The sequence below is a fragment of the Zingiber officinale genome, chromosome 1B (genome assembly GCF_018446385.1).
Source record: "Zingiber officinale cultivar Zhangliang chromosome 1B, Zo_v1.1, whole genome shotgun sequence".
Taxonomy (NCBI): Eukaryota; Viridiplantae; Streptophyta; class Magnoliopsida; order Zingiberales; family Zingiberaceae; genus Zingiber; species Zingiber officinale.
In genome coordinates, this window is record NC_055986.1 from 68,922,655 (window position 1) to 68,940,505 (window position 17,851).

General features: G+C 35.6%; 1 protein-coding gene across 1 annotated transcript; it reads left to right on the top strand.

Moving 5' to 3' along the window:
* Nucleotides 1-1,584: 1,584 nt before the first annotated feature.
* LOC121967720 (probable serine/threonine-protein kinase PBL26) lies at nucleotides 1,585-5,144 on the top strand. Its single transcript, XM_042518124.1, has 5 exons — nucleotides 1,585-2,167; nucleotides 3,039-3,220; nucleotides 3,338-3,527; nucleotides 4,159-4,550; nucleotides 4,699-5,144. Exons 1-5 carry the CDS (start codon nucleotides 2,056-2,058, stop codon nucleotides 4,927-4,929), a joined length of 1,107 nt encoding a protein of 368 aa, XP_042374058.1. The 5' UTR covers nucleotides 1,585-2,055; the 3' UTR covers nucleotides 4,930-5,144.
* The last annotated feature ends 12,707 nt before the right edge of the window (nucleotides 5,145-17,851 follow it).

Genomic DNA, 17,851 nt, shown 5'->3' on the forward strand with positions numbered 1-17,851 from the left:
ACCGGGTGCTAACCATTTTAACCTCTTACTGGACGGGTCCCCCTTATCACGGGATCACTATATATCTTAGAAATTGAAAAGATACCTAGTATCTTGATGGAGAACTCACCAATATAAGCCATGCAAGTTCATCGCGAATGGAAAAGCCAAACACATTTGAAACCCTCTCATTGCGTGATATTAATTGAGCCAGCACTTATTCTTGCGCCAATGGTCAAGTTGGTCAACTTGCATGAACAAACCATGGAAGATAAACTCATTTAGCGAGATCTAATTGAAGAAACTTGGAATAATTTCTTAAACTAAATAAATAATTTAAAATATATATTAATTAGGGGTGGGATCAGATCGGGACCCGTCTCGTAACCCCCTTAGCTAATACTCGTATTGATAATAATTGAAATCTTTTTTTCTTCCAATCCCGTACCCGAAAAGTGTCGGGACCCGAATGTTCGGGATCCCGAATATTTGGGATCAGGTAGGGACCCGTAAGAATATCCCGAAAAATATTTTTTTAAAAAAAAATCTATGGAGACTCAAATAATTTTTTAGTACAATACAAATAAATTAAAACGATTTCATGGTACATAACCATTAAAAACTAAAATATCTTCTTAGTACATCATAAATATATTAAAACTAATCAAAAAAAAAAAAACTAAAACTACTACTTAGTTTTGACTTTATACCTAATACAAGAAAATCCAAAAATAAAAGTTATCATGTTTATTAATAATGAATTGATGATATGATGACATTAGTCCTTAGAAATGCTTAGATTCAACCTACAGAAAAAAAAATCATAAAAATTATTCTTTATATCATTTTATCAGTTTTCATATGCTAAAATAAACTAACAGACTATCTTCATCACACATCACTAATAAATTATTTAGAAATAAAATTATGATGAAGTAGGAGAAAAATGGAGAGACAAAAAAAAATAAACATAATGGTTAGATGCTTAAAATATAAAAAAATAATATAAAAAATAATATAAAAAATAATAATTTCAATATAAAAATAATATTATAATATAATCGGGTGAGGACGGGATTTCCGTCAGGAGAAAAAAAATTTCCTGATCCCTTTTTCCGATAGTGATCGGGATGGGAAAAATCTCGAACCTTCGGGTCGGGAAAATATCAGGTCGGGATATTTTCGGATCGGAAATGGGATGAGATTCGAGAAGGGTCGAGATTCTTAGGATTTTTTCCAACCCTGATATTAATATATAAATAATATTTATGAATAATATTCTTAAATAATAATCATAAACAATATTTAGAAATCATATTTATTAATAAAAATCTTATCATAAATAAAAAAGTAATAAATAAATAAATTTATATTATTAAATTTAATAATCAATTAAATAAATTTAAAATATAAAAATTTTCAATGATTAAATAAATTTGATTGACAGATCTAACTAAACTTAATCAAATTTAAACTTACAAAAAAAATTAAGCTAAAACTTGATTAATTATTTTAACACTTCATTCATTTTGTACAATCTTGTCATATAAATTTAAACAGTTTCCTCCCCAACCCATGTTATGTGTTACTGCATTTTATCATTTTGTTAATTTCAATCCTCCTCTCATTTCTACTCTCGCTCTCTGGATTTGGATGCCGCTCGGTTCTCTGCACGGTCAAAATATGGCCTCGAAACCTCGCCTCCGCGTCCGGAGGATGCATCGCGCTTTTTGGCCCCAAAAGGGTTACTTTTATTATTCATTTCTTCTCTTCCATCATCCGGGCAAAGATCTATTCTTCGACGCAAATCGCATCGGTGCTGGGGGCTTTGATCTCCCCCGGAAGGTGTTTTGGAGTCTTTCGGGATCTTTGATCAGACTCCTCCTACCTATTGCTTTTATGCGTTGAAGCTTCGTTTCGAGGTTTCGAGCCTTGGTTGTGGTGTTCGACCATCTGGTTATGCTGATTCAAATGCCGGAAAGTATTCGTTTTTTCGGTGAATTACGTTATTCCTTATGCAAAATGGTCTTCCGGGTTTGAGGGGAAATCGGAAATTTGCCAAGTGGTGTTAGAACAATGGTCTGCTTTCCATATTTCTCAAAGAAATGTTTCTCTAAGAAGAACTCAAGGATGGAAATTGCTCCAAATCAAAGCCTCAGAAAGAATAATACCTCAAAGAAAACGGCTGGTGAACTTTCTTCATTTTTAAATGCATAATCTTATTATTGTTATTATTATTTTTATTTCAACTTGTTGTTCGAGACTTCGAGTAATGCCTTCTCTTTCCATTTTATGGGGAAAAAAAATCTGAAGAAAAGCCTATAAAATTTTTGCTCTTATGCTATTATATGGATGTCTAGGTTCCGTTAAAATCTATTTCTTAAATATGCATTATCTAAAGTAACTTATTTAAAGCGTAATATGAACTTTTGTATGCTGGAAGATGGTAACCATTTCAAACTTCATGCATTAGACTACATCAATGTGAAATTCATTCTTAAAATCAATTTTATATCATTGTTATTATCTGTACTACCTAGTATGTGCACAATAATGCTATCTAGGTTCATGTCTGCATTGAACTAAAAATGAATTAGTGGAATCTTCAATAACAAAGATTTTTTAAAAAGGAATAAGTGGTTTTTTTAATACCCAAAGACAGGATGTGGATATATAATATAAATCATAGAATAAAAAAAATAGAATATCATCTTCTACCTAATCAAACTGAACCTTTTATTTGGAACCTCTGGGATATTCAATTCAACACTCTTCTAACTTCGCTTCTTTCATTTCCTGTGATAGTAGAAAGTAATCAATAAGTTCAGACAACATTTCTGTATGCCATCTTTGCTTGCTAAGAAAGTACTGTTCAAGGTTGCAAATTTATCTTCTTGAGTTTTTGAAGATGGTAATAATTCCTAGAAGAATGAATACTTCTTAGGAAAACTAAACTACTGAATTTGTAATCTAGGAATTTAAATAAAATCAATACTTGATTAACCATCTCCTCGCACTGTTTCATTTCCATACATCTGCTTGTGAACTTCTATTCCTAGACTATCAGCAGAAGCCTTCCATCGCATCATCCCAAAGGGATTCTGGCAAGGGTAATATTGCTGCACAAACATTTACATTTGAGGAGCTTGTATTGGCCACAAAGAATTTTCTAGCTGAATGTCTCCTAGGTGAAGGTGGGTTTGGTAGAGTGTACAAAGGTTCCCTTCAGAACAGTGGACAGGTAAAATGATAAATTGACCTGAGTCGTTTTTAATTGAAATGTTATTTTCATATTCTTTAAAAATGGATCGTAGTTTATTATAAGATTACTGACATAATTATGATTTGTTGGGTTTAGATAGTAGCTGTTAAACAGTTAAAAAGGGATGGCTTCCAAGGCAACAAAGAATTTGTTGTGGAAGTACTGATGCTTAGTCTCCTTCATCATCAAAATCTAGTCAAGCTTATTGGATACTGTGCCAATGGTGATCAAAGATTATTGGTGTATGAATTCATGCCTATGGGCTCCTTAGAAGATCATTTGCTTGGTACTAAATATCAGTAACTTATTGAAGCATTCGTATGTTGCAGCAGCATGTTATTCTTCATACTGTAAATTTCATGCATCAACTTTCTATAGGAATTTCATTCGATAGGCCTGTATCATCGCTTACAATTCTACTGCCTTATCTAGTACTCTATTCCACCTTTGTTTCTGTTGCTTCGATTTTAAGTCTCTGGAAACTTCTGGCTTTATTTTAATATTTGTTTAAACCATAATCATATAGGTAAAATCTCCTTTTATTGCAATTTCATTGCAACTATGAAACTGCCTATCTCTGTTTTATATTTGCCTTATCAAAGGAATCAGGACCAACATATGGCATGAGTTGATCACCACTAAAAGGATTAGAAGAGATTCGTTCCTATCTTTTTTCTTATTTCTCTACAATTATTCCATATCCATTTAGTAAAGTTAGTGATGATACTTTCAAGCTAATTTGGTTCTGATGCTTAAACGGTCTAACATAGACCAGAAACAGCTGCTCGCACATGATAGTTAACAATCTCTGTTTTTTGCTTGTTTCTAGAAGAGGTTTGGGAAAATATCAATATTCAATTTTGCAAAGAAAAATGATATTTTACCATTGGGAATAAGGATTTTTTTTTTCTCCACAGATATCTCATCAAATCACCAAGTCCTGAGCTGGTACACAAGGATGAAAATAGCATATGGCACTGCTCAAGGTCTAGAGTATTTACATGAGAAGGCAAATCCACCAGTCATCTTTCGTGACCTCAAATCCGCTAACATCCTACTTGATCAAGATTTCAATGCGAAACTCTCTGATTTTGGTCTGGCAAAACTAGGCCCTGTTGAGGATAAAGTTTATGTGTCTTCAAGGGTGATGGGAACAATTGGCTACTGTGCACCTGAGTATGCAAGAACAGGGCATCTAAGCTTGAAATCAGATGTGTACAGTTTTGGAGTTGTTTTGCTCGAATTGATCACAGGAAGGAGGGCCATTGACTCAACTAGGCCAACAAATGAACAAAATCTTGTCTCTTGGGTATGAAATCGACTAGATTTTTTCCCCCCTTCTTTTGTTGTACATTAACACTTTCAGCCGATGCATTGGTTGTCCATTCTTTATATTGTCTATAACACTCAAGTATCACATGCACCATGGTTACCTAATCATGTTTTTGTCTCAACAGGCGAGGCCAATGTTGGGAGACCAGAAGAGGTTCCTTGAGCTAGTCGATCAACTTATACAAGGGAATTACCCACCGAAAGGCTTGAGCCAGGCTGTAGCTGTTGCTGCAATGTGCCTGCAAGAAGAGACTTCAGTTCGACCATCTATGGCCGATGTTGTTATTTCATTGAGTTTTCTGACAGCACCATCGGGTAGACATGAGGTAGACCCTGCTCCATCTTCACCATCATAAAACAAGCATAATCCAATCTTGGTCGACTGAATCGAGAAGAGTGTCAAGAGTCATAACTCTCAAGTTCTCCAAGGTGTGGATTGGATTCGTACAGCTCAAGATTGATGGCAGGAATTGAGAGAAATAAAGTTGTTGTGGAACCGTTTGTGAACTTGCCACTTGTCTATATTCATAGCTCTCACATACAGAATCGTAGCATATTGATTTAGATTTCAGGATACGTGCAGAAAACCTGGTCTCGTAGGGTGAATATATAAATATATTCAATAGTAGAATTTACTAGACACTTATTATTAAACTTTTTAACTAACCATTTAAATCTAACAAAAGATCTCAAAATCTTCTTTGATTGCACATCCTTCGAAAAAATAATAATAAAGCTTTGTATATTTTATTCTTTCATAGAAGCTTAGGTTGTACTTGATCAGGTCACCCACAAATGTTTGCTTCATTCTCATCCAACAACGAATAAAATAGCCTAATAAGGATTGTTTATCTATGGAAAAACTTACCTAATCTACATTTATGCATCCTATAATATTTAAACGGCTATGGTCCAAAAAAAAAAAAACTCACAGATTATAAGGAGTGCTTGGTTGGATGAAATGAGAGTGGAGAATGAGAAAAAAATTAAAAGTTGGTATTTAATTTAGGGGATTGATAGTTGGTTCTACGGATTCAATCCCCCAAATATGGAAATTGACTATTACCAAGTAAAATAGAGGAATGAGAAAAAAATACAATTCGGATTGAAACATTTCCATCTCCATCTCTATCATTCTCATTCTCATTTTCTTCCATGAACCAAGTGTCTCCTGAGATACCCTAGAATTGTTAGTCATTTCCTAAGGTTCATGACACAGCTAATGGAAATGACCATTATTTTCAAAATTATTGGAAATTAAAATTATATTAACTTATAAACAATTATACTGTATAACCAGCCTCATATCCTAGAATTGTTAGTCATTTCCTAAGGTTCATGACACAGCTAATATGGAAATGACCATTATTTTCATAATTGTTGGAAATTAAAATTGTATTAACTTATAAACAATTATACTGTATAACCATACTTATATAGATGATATGACATCTACCAAATAAAGAACTTATCAAATCTCAAAAAAATATAAAGGAAAACTAGGAACCTTAAAATATAAATATACATATAATAGTAGTCTGTGCTCCCCTCAATCTATATTATAAATGACTATTTGATTAATTCGGTTAATTAATTAATTTAGTATTAATTTTGTATAATTTTTTTAATTATTTTTTCAAATAAATTTAATTAATTGGGTGTTAACTGATACAATCTATTTTAAATTTAATTCGGTTAATTCAATTTTAGTAATGTTTTGATTCAATTAGATTAGCCAACATTAAATCAATTTTCGTCTAATTCGATTAATTTATATACTGAATTAACCGAATACTCACCCTTAATTATAACATTGATTAAGCATGAGTTTAAAATTTTAAAGTACCATGATACGATAAAAGAAAAAGTGATAACTGCATCATACTATTGAGAGAGTAAATTAGGGAATCAAAGTAAGCCGCTATATAGGAGTGTTTTTCTGCCGACTTCGTTAGGAATCGACCGTTGCTTCAAAGTATTATGATATATTTTTATTTTTTAGTTGAGTAATCCTAAGGTGACCAACCAGTCCCATGAAAATTTTTCATCAGACATCAAAGTAAATCAAAAAGTACTTATAAAGACTCATATAGATGGTCAGTATTCTTAGACCCATTTTCATTAAAAAATTTTTACAATACATCATAATTAATATTCAAATCTTAAATTTCTTGATTATCCATTAGAGGACTTCTACTTGACACAATACCGTGGATGAATGCAAATATCATTCTCATCCGGAGCAAAGTTACTTAGTTAACTCAAAAACTTTTTCATTATATAGGATTCTAACTCCTTTCAAAATTTGAACATGAGTACCTATTCTTTATAAATAAATTATTTTTTTGTTAAAATCTTAATCATTAAAATAAAATATGGAAAACTTTTCTAAAAGGTGACTTTTTTAAAGGTCTAACAAATTATAAAAAAATAATGACTTAGATATCCTTTTAATAGAATTAAATTATTGACTGTGTTATCTCCTTAGAAAACTTAACTGTATCAATTGTAATCAAATAATTATTGGTTTATTTTTTTTTAATAATTATCTTTTTCTATGTGCAAACAATGTCTAGAGTTCTATGGTTTATTTAAATAATATGTTTAATAGAATCTTATCAAGATTGGCCAAGTAACTTGATCAAAGTTGATCAAGTTAAGTATAGAATCTAAGCAAGTTAAAGTTGATTGAATGCTTAAAAATAAGCATTGAAGTCTAAGCAAGTCAAGAGCCACTAGATGGTTGGCAGTTGATCGAAAGTCTTAGTGGAATTAGGTAATGAAAGTCCTAATGAGATTAGACAATGAAAAGTCCTAGTAGAAAATTATGGAATACCTAGCTAGAAATTAGAAAGTGAAAACACCTAATTGGGAACATGGTAGAGACACTTAACTGGGAATTAGATAGTGGAATACCTAATTGGGAACTAGGTAAACCTAGTTATGAACAAAGCAGTAGCAGACCTAGTTGGAAATTATATAGTGGAATACCTAGTTGGAAACTAGGAAATCGGAAGTCCAAGAAGGTCAGCTAAGAACTAAACACTTGGTAGTGAAAGTCTTGATAGGTCATCTGGAGCTAAACACACAAAGGAAACCTTGTAAGTTATTGATTGAAAGTCAATTTTATCCTATACATGTTCGGTGGTCAATGAATGAGTTTTGACTAAGTTCTAGGTGACCAATATGGCAAAACTTAGCTTGAAGAGTGTAAGTGTTGGTCCCTTAGAGGTTGGCAAGAGGGGATGAATTGTCTAAAATCTAAAAATAGAAATACCTTTCTCAAATTTTTACATCTTTATTAAAAAAAACACTTGCATAGAAGAAATTAAGAAACAAATTAAAGAAAAAAAAAAGCACAGAGATTTTACTTGGTTTGTAATATGAAGATTGCTAATTCAAGACATTGAAAACCCATTAAATCTCTTTTAAACGGAGAAGCCTCTTACAACAGTAAAAACTCACAATTACAAAGCTAAACTCAAGGTAGAACATTTACAAGTGTTCTTCTCTATATTTTTCAGTGTTATTTAGCTTCTGGGAGCAGGACTATATTTATAGCCTTGATCGGGGTGCCTGGAAGGGTTTTAGGTGCTAGACGTGGATAGAATTTTATCCACTTCGCAATGGATCAAACCACATTGTATTTTGATAATATTTCTGGTCCAGGCACTTGTTCCGATTCTACTCGCTTGGGTGATTTCGGTCATCCGGAATAGGGCTCACCTGAACCTATTTTTTGGCCTTCTCGAGCAATCTCCCGCTCCGACTTCTCGTCTCTCGAAAATGTCATGCACCTCCTTCTCATCCGCCAGCGTACTCTTCTACAACACCTCATCCCTCGGGCGCGCCGAGCCCGTCGAGTCTCTCCCGTGTCATCCTTCTCGCTAGTTGTGTCTTTCACTCAACTTCTTGTGCTCCTAAGTTCCTACACACTTAGACACAGGACATCAAAACATAATAGGATCTAACTTGACTTGGTTTGATCACATCAAAACTACCACAGGGTACTTACAATCTCTCTCTTTTTGATGTGAGCTACCCCAAGATAAGTTAGGGTAAACAAAAAAACATATAGTAATAAAAATGACAAGTACATATTTTGCATATAAAAAAAATTGTGCAAAAATTAAAATATGTACCCTCCCCCTAGACTTAACCTCTAGTTCTCTCCCTTTGATCACATTAAAAATGGAGGTACACTTATGGAAGTAATTTGAAATGAATTAAACAAAGTCCAAGGGATAAAATATGATGACTATCATAAAAAAAAAAAGTTTAAGTTTTAAAAATCTTGATTTATAATTTATAAAACAGTATTGAAAGAATTTTTTTTTGCAAAAATTTTTAATTGTTAAAAAATCCTGGGAATTTTGTTAACAGAGAAATATCCAAAAGCTGTGATAAAATTTTTACAAAGTTATGAAACTGAATTAAAGCAGAAATAAATTATTTTCTAAATAAATAATTGATTTTAAAAATTGCTTTAAAATATTTTCTAAGAAAAAATCATGAGTAATTTTCTAATAGTGTAATAGACCAAAAAAATAAATTCTCAATACCTATGTTTCGATAATTTTGAAAAAGTTAGCATTTGGATAAATAATTTAGATAAAATTCAATAACGGTAATAAAATTTTAAATATTTTTCCATGGATAGAGAATATGATAAGTTTTTTTTTAAAAAAAAATTCAATAACTCTACTAAATATTTCAAAAAAAAACTGATTTTTGAATAAGAAATCATAGAAAATAATGCAACGGTAGAAAAATTTGACAATTTTTCTCTAGATGAAATTCTCTTTCTTGAAAAAATTAAATTCTAACAGAAATCATACAAAGATATTTATTTGAAAAATTAGGGCATGCAAAAAAAAATTTAATTTAGGCACGATTTTGATACCTGATATAAATTCCATCCAACAGGATTAATCAAAAATTTCTTTGGGATATATTTTAATGAACACTTTCTAATTTGACCCTTGTGATATATAAGATGTCACTTAAGTCTTAAATTATTTCTAAAATTTGAAGAAATAAAAGTAGAACATGCAGAATTTTCAAATATTATATTTGTTTCTTTAAATTCATTTTCTATTTTTAGTTTGTTGAAATCTTCTAATTGGCAAGTTGTTGCTAGAGTTCCTTTTAACTCATTATTTTCTTTTAATATATTTTATTTTCTATTTCTAATTTACAAGAATTTTTTGATAACATTTTTATAAATTTAAACAATTTATCCGGAGGTAGAGATCGTACTTGGCTTACCTTGTCGATCTCAGAATCTGATGCTCCACGTGTAGAGCTGCCTTTCTCTTATGTTTCTCCCCCTTTAACATTGCTTTCTTCCGAAGACTCTCTCCCTTCATCAATGCTCTTCTAGGATGAGCTTTCTGTGTCTTCAAGTAGGTATTCGGCTATAAGAGTTGTCCCGGTAATTTTCTTGGTCTTGGATTCTTCTGACGATGACTCGGTGTCCATCGAGGAGTTGGATTCGATTTCTTTGGTTCTTCGTAGAGCTTCAAGAACTTTCCCCAAAGTTCTTTTGTACTCTTGTATTTGTCAATTCTGTTGAGATCCTGAGCAAGCAAAATGCTCAGAAGGTAGAACTTAGCCTTACCATTTGTAATAAAATCATTGCGCTGCTTTTTAGTCCATCGATGCTCCTCCAGTTCTTTTCCTTCTTCGCTTTTGGACATATCAAAACCATACATAATTGTTAGTAAAATATTGAAATCGGTTTTAAAATATATCTCCATTCGACATTTCCAAAACGCGAACTCCCTCTCGAATATTGATGGGTAAATGCTAGCTCCAGCCATTTCTTATGCTTTGATCGGTGATTAGTCCTCTTGAAGCTTCCTTGTTCTGATACTAATTGTTGGTCCCTTAGAGGCCGGCAAGAGGAGGTGAATTGCTTGAAATCTAAAAATAGAAATACCTTTCTCGAACTTTTACTAATTTATTAAAACAAATACTTGTATACAAAAAATTAAGAAACTAATTAAAGAAAAAGAGGCACAGAGATTTTGCTTGGTTTGCAATCAGAAGATTGCTAATCCAAGATGTTGAAAGCCCACTAAAATCTCCTTCAGGAGGAGAAGACTCTTACAGCAGTCAAAGCTCACAATTACAAAGCTAAACTCAAGGTAGAACATTTACAAGTGTTCTTCTTTGTATTTTTCAGTGTTGTTTATGTTGGACCAGGTAGATCGGCAAGAGGGGGTGAATTGCCTGTAAAAAAAACTAAAAACAAAACCCTTCTTGATCTTTCAACTCAAATTAGTAGCACACTTATAAACAGGAAATTAAGCAACTAATAAGTAAAAGACACAAAGGAGTTACTTGTTACAACCTAGGTATTTGTTAATCCAAGACAGAAGAAAACGCTGAAAAGATCTCCTTCGTGTAGACGGAGAAGCCTATTACAGTTATTGAATGCTTAGGAATGTGCTAGGAAAAGAATACATGAGTTGATACATATTTCTTAGGTCCAGGAGTCTTTTTATAGCCCCTATAGAATCTTATCCACAGCTTGAAGGCATCTCCAATAGAGGTCCAAGGCGCCTTCAAGGGATGGAATTTTATCTGCCGAGGATAAAACATTATCCTCGGCAACAGGCGCCTTTAATCAAGGTTGAAGGTGGCCTCCATGGTGGGTTGAAGGTGCCTTCAACCCTGTTGAAGGCGCCTTCCCACTAAAAGGTGCAGAGGCACCTTTAATCCCTATTGAGGGTGCCTCCAGTTGCTCCGCAGCTCTCTTTTAGCTCTTCCGCTGCTTCGATCGCCTGGGTGATTTAGTCCATCTGGAATAGAGCTCACTTAAACTTAATTTCTGGTCTTCTCCTCGAACAGGCTTCATCCCCGGCTTCTCGTCTCTCGAATGCCGCGTACGTTCTTCTCGTCCACCGGTGTACTCTTCCGCAACACCTCGTCTCTTAGATGCACCGAGCCCGTCGACTCCCTTCCCGTAACATCCTTCTCGCTAGCTGCGTCTTCCACTTAACTTCTTATGTTCTTAAGCTCCTGCATACTTAGACACAAGGATCAAATACATAGGACCTAACTTTAACTTGGTTAATCACATCAAAACTACCACAGGGTTCCAACAATCTCCCCCTTTTTGATGTGCATTAACCCAAGTTCAAGATAGGGTAAAAACAAACAAATTGTAGTAAAATAAGTATTGAAATGAAGTTGCAAAATAATATTATGAATGTCTAATTATAATGTTGCAATGAATTTAAACAAGTTAGTTGCAAATTCAAATTTGATAAAAATGCTAACTCCCCCTTAAACTTGTACTTATTCCTCCCCCTTTGATCACATAAAAAATGAGAAAAAATGACATAAAACTTAGAAAATTTTGAAATAAAGTTGAAGGGGTACATAACAATAGTAAATAGAATGTTGAACACTTTTTCACAAAAAGAAATTCATAAAGACATACTTTGACTCATTTTAAAAAAACTTTACCTTGTTAAAAGATTATAACAATTAACAGTCAGTCAATTAAACATTTATTTCAATAATTGACTTTCAAACTGTAGCGAGACACTAGGTTTTCTTGGTTATTAGAACAATAACTACTTTCTAAACAAAGTCTTTTAGAGAAATTAAACATTTAATTTACTCTCTGAAAGCCTAAAAGAATTCAGTCCAAATATGATTTTGGAACCCAATATGGGTTCCTGCCTACTGGGTTAATTAAAAATTAGGGGGGGGGTACATAATTTTTAGGAATTTTTCTAATTTGTCCCTGGTGATGTCTAATATACCAATTGATTCTATCATAATTTCTAAGTTTCAAATCATTTGAATATGCATGGTTATTTTATAATTTTTTGATTTGTATTTTAAATTTTTTAATTTTCTATTTTTAAATTATCATACATTTCTATTGGCCATGCATTAGCTATCTTTTTAAATTAATGCTTTCTTTTTCTAATTTGTACAAATTTTTAGAAAGAATTTTGATAAAATTAAAAGATTGCTCGGGAGATAGTGCATGTATCTCACTTACCTCGTGATCTGATGCTCCCCTTCATCACAGTTTTCCTCTGATAATCCTTCCCCTTCATTGATGCTCATCTCTGAGTTACTTTCGTCTTTCTTTTGATGGTCTTCCATTAGGGCTAGTCCGGCATAGGCTTCTATTTTGGACTCGGAGGACGACGATTCATCCCATGTGGCTTTTAGATTATGTTTGGGTCAAGCTGGTTTCTTGTTCTTTTCTTTGTCATTGTTCTTTAATTTTGGGCAGTCATCCTTGATGTGCCCTTCTTCATTGAAGTTATAGCATCGGACCTTCCTTTTGTTCCGATAATGTTTTCTCAATTACGATTTAAATTTATTAGATTTAACAAATTTATTAAATTTTCTTACTAATAGAGTCGCTTCATCTTCGTCAATCGACTCTTCGGAGTCAGGATCTTCCTTCTTGGCTTTCAAGGCAAGATTGTTGTTCGACTTTTTGATTTCTTTAGAATCTGCACATCGAGTTTCATGAAGTTCAAAAGTAGAAAACAAATTCTTTAGTGTACTTACCTCGAAATCCTTAAAGATGTAGTATACACTACTAAGGATGACCATTCTGGAGTTCTCGGGAAGGCGTTGAGCGCATACCGGATTGAATCTTGGTTTGCTACTGATTCTTCGAGATTGTTGAGCTGAGTGATGAGTTCTTTGATTCATGCTTGGAGTTGCTGTCACGCCCCAGAGGAGTCTGTGTCCGAAGAAATTTCGGCAGCACCTCCCCTGTACCGGTGACAATCTGAAACTTTTCTACAGACATAATATACATCAGCCACAGGCGGCTGGAATATACATACAACCACGCAGTTATATATATATCATCAGCCCACACGGCTGGAACAAAACCAACACAACGAAAATGACAGAAACCCAATACTAACCAAAGCAAAAAAACTACTAGCCGGCTAGGCTTACACAACCAACAACAAATACAAAATACCACATAACAACATCAACACTCCAAAAATAAAACCAGAGTACAGAGCTAAACAAACTGATACATAAAACAAACAAAACATACGTGAAACCGATAAGTCTTCTGATATGACGTGGGGACCAGCAGACAGGATGCTCCAAGCGACACCATAAATAACCTGGTACCTGAAAAAGATAGTGTCAACGGGGGTGAGTTCAACAACTCAGCGAATACCAATGGACATGAGTAGTAAGATATATCTAACAGCAACAAACATGGAATACAGCTTCCTAATCATATATAGGGAATATGCAAAACTGAAAGGTAACTGAGGAAGCTGTACTCACCAGGAACTCCTATCCAGACAAAAGGGTCGTCAAACCGAAAGTGTCAATAATCCTGTATGCAGGTCAAAGGTATACATCCAACCAAAATGCAGCAACCAAATGCAGCAAACACAATCACAATAATATAAATACATCAATGCATATGATGCTAATGATGCATCCTGGTCACCCCTGACGCCAGTCAGTCCTCTCACACACAAATGGCGAGACCGAGTGGGTAGGGCTATGACAACCGTGCACTCTGTCGTCACTGCTCCTGATGAGTGACCGAGTGGACGGGATGCTGTCGGAGTACTCCTGTCCTGTGACCCCAAATCATAGATGGGGGAGCTCAATGCTCTCAACTCCCGGTACACAATGATGGGGAGGTATCTCTGCCGGCTACCACGCTGAGTCACCTGACCAACGGAGCCAAACAGAGTCCACCGTCTGTCGGCTACTACGCTGCTACACTAAATGCCAGCGGAGCCAAACAGAGCGGAACTGACTGCCGGCTACCACACTGGGTCATATGACCAACGGAGCCAAACAGCAAAACCGCCACACACCTGCCTGATATACCACTAAACCATGAGTGGGGGTGTGTGCAGTACATGTAACTGGCGATGGGCTCTACCATAGTGGAGCCTACAATCGCACAGCATGCAATCATGATGCATGTCACTATGCATAACAAAAACTGATCAACATAACCATATCCATATATACAAAATGGGTACTGTAAAAGCGATGGTCACATACCAAAATCTATAGTACACAGGTCAGATAGAATATCAAAAACCTATGTCCTGAACATAATAAGTATGGAATATCCTGATCAGCATAGAAAAATCCATATATACATAATATGGGTACCACAGTATCAGTAGGTCAATCCACGGATCTAGGACATACAGGTCCTCTATGGTATAGCAACCTAGATCCTAAACATATCTCCTTCCATAACATATGTACCAACAATATGCACATATCAAGAATCAAGGTCTAGGTACACGAATCATATATGATATACAAATAGAGGTACACAAGCCAGTCATGGCATAAAAACCTAAGTATCAGATAATCTCGATACACATGACTAAAACCAAAAGTCCAGAACCTAGTCCTAACCTCAGTAAAACATGGTATGTCACTTATTCTAGAAACTAAGATACTCATGGTAATACAGTACTCATGGCAATAAATCACATGATATAAGCACGGATACATCACAGGCGATAAACCTAACATGCTATGGATATCAAACAGTGACATACCAAAGACAAACATGTTCATTGCTTGTAGTTATAAAATACTATGCATATCCAAAGACAATATCATAAAAGATAAGTCAAGAGGTACCCGCCTCCGATAAGAGGATCGTATCCGGTCCAATTCGATGTCAAGATGCTGGTCTCGCGTCAAAGTCCTGTATTACATGGTATACCGATTTAGCTAATTACATATAAATTAATTAGCTAAATCCAATCTCCGAGAAGCTAACCTAAATCCAAATCCAATTATAAATCTTAATTTGGAACATCTAACTCCTCAATCAAATCAGAACAATTAACTACTGAATGTCATCACTCTACATCAACCCGAAAGCTGAATAAAACTCACCTCAATCTCTACACGTAGCCCTTCATTAATTGCTGTCGGAAAGGGTAGCCGAAACCAAATGGAGCTGCTGTCATCCAACTAAAATTCTCCAAATATAGTTCCTATACTCCAAATCAAACTAAAATTAACAGCCAGCTAAGTATAGATCAATCACCCAGAACTCCGATCAATTTAAAGTTGTACCTGATCTAACAATACCTAACCCTTTCCGGCGATGGCTCACGGCAAATCGACGAGCCCACTGAATTAGGATTTTAGGCTATGCTTGATCTGGCTGCCAGCAAAATCACAGCCACCCTGGGTCAATATCAAGTCGTGGTGAAGGTCAGTGCTAGGGCTCGGAAAGGTGGAGCCTGCTGTGGCTGTGCCGGTGATGAAGAGTCTCGGCGCTGGCGTGGTCAAGGCCAAGAGGAGGCGATCGGCAATGGCGCGCAGAGGAAGAACTAGGGCACAGTGAGGAGAATCCCCGGTGATAGTTGGCTGCTCAAGCAACGAACAAGGCGGCGGTCGGCGCGCTGCAGATCTAGGGCACCGCGACGTCGGTTGTGGTGGCCGACCCGATGAAGAAGACGAAGAGAAGAGTCGAGTGCAAGCTAGGGCAGAGGGAAATGGCCGGTCATCGGCGCTCGGGAGAAGAGAGGAAGAGAGAAGAAGAAGCATGGGCATGCGCGCGAGGGAGATGGGAATTCGACCGGCGGTTTGTGCACGAGGGGAGAAGAAGATTTGGGGCACGGGGAGGAAGTAAAAGAAAAAGAAGAAAAGCAAATAAAATTAAAAAGAAATATTTAAAGAAAATCAAACATTTCCTCATTAAAATAGGGTAACTCAAACAGGCTCTCTCTCTCTTGGGGTCCAATATTTATCCCCGTAAACTCGTCCATACGAGCTCTGAAAAATTCCCGAAAAATTTCTAAAAATTTCGAAAAATTCCCTTATCATTATTTGTCATTTTTTCGGTATTTTACAGTTGCACTACCTTTTCTCCATTGTTCCTCCATAAGTTTGTTAGCTGAGTTAGAAGGATGTCTCGCCTTGCTAACTTTGCTTGTGAAGTACCCTCGTGAAGTTCTAGGAAATTCTCCCAGAGCTCTTTGGCAGAGTTGTTGCTACTGATTTAATTGACCACCTGGGGCGGAAGGACGCTCAGCAGATGGAACTCTGCTTTACCATTCGCCACAAAGTCGGCTTGCTCCTTTTTCATCCACTGATATTCTTCTTTATCTTTTAGAACTATAAAATAATATTTTATAATTAATAGAATTTCAAAATCTCTTTTAAAGAATATCTTCATCCAACATTTCCATTGCGCGAAGTCTCCCTCAAATTTTGGTGGGTGAATGCTTGCACTGACCATTGTCTCATTTCTTCAGTCGATGGTTAGTTCTTCTGAGGTGCCCTGGCTCTGATACCACTTGTTGAAACAGGTAGGCTGGCAAGTGGGGGGTAATTGCCTGTAAAAAAAATATAAACAAAACCCTTCTTGATCTTTTAACTCAAATTAGTAGCACACTTATAAACAGAAAATTAAGCAACTAATAAGTAAAAGACACAAAGGAGCTACTTGGTTAAAACCTAAGTGGTTGTTAATCCAAGATAGAAGAAAGCGCTGAAAAGATCTCCTTCGTGTAGGTGGAGAAGCCTATTACAGTTGTTGAACACTCAAGAATGTGCTAGGAAAAGAATACAGGAGTTGATACATATTTCCTAAGTCCAGGGGCTTTTTATAGACCATGTAGAATCTTATCCATAGCTTGAAGGCGCCTCCAATAGAGGTTTAAGGCGCCTTCAAGGGATGGAATTTTATCTACGGAGGATAAAACATTATCCTCGACAACGTTCACCTCCGCCAGGTCTAAGGCGCCTTCAATCAAGGTTGAAGGCGCCTTCCATAGTGGGTTGAAGGTGCCTTCAACTTTGTTGAAGGCGCCTTCCAACTGAAAGGCAAGGAGGCTCCTTTAATCCCTATTGAGGGTGCCTCTAGCTGCTCGCAGCTTCCTTTTATCTCTTCCGCTGCTCCGATCACCTAGGTGATTTAGTCCATCTGGAGTAGGGCTCACCCGAACCCAATTTCTGGCCTTCTCTGCGAGCAGGCTTCCTCCCCGACTTCTCGTCCCTCGAACGCTGCATACGTGCTTCTTGTCCATCGGTGTACTCTTCAGCAACACCTCATCTCTCATATGCACCGAGCTCATTGTAGAGAACTATAGCACTAAACACGTTGAAAAGTGCAGCGAAAAAATAAGTTCCTATCCAAAAGACCCATGCAAAGGAAACCATATACTAAGTTTTGTTAAAAGATGTATACCTTTGATGCATGCCCTTTGCAATCTCAACAGGGACATTTCTTTAGGATGTAGATCTCAGCACAATCAACACGTC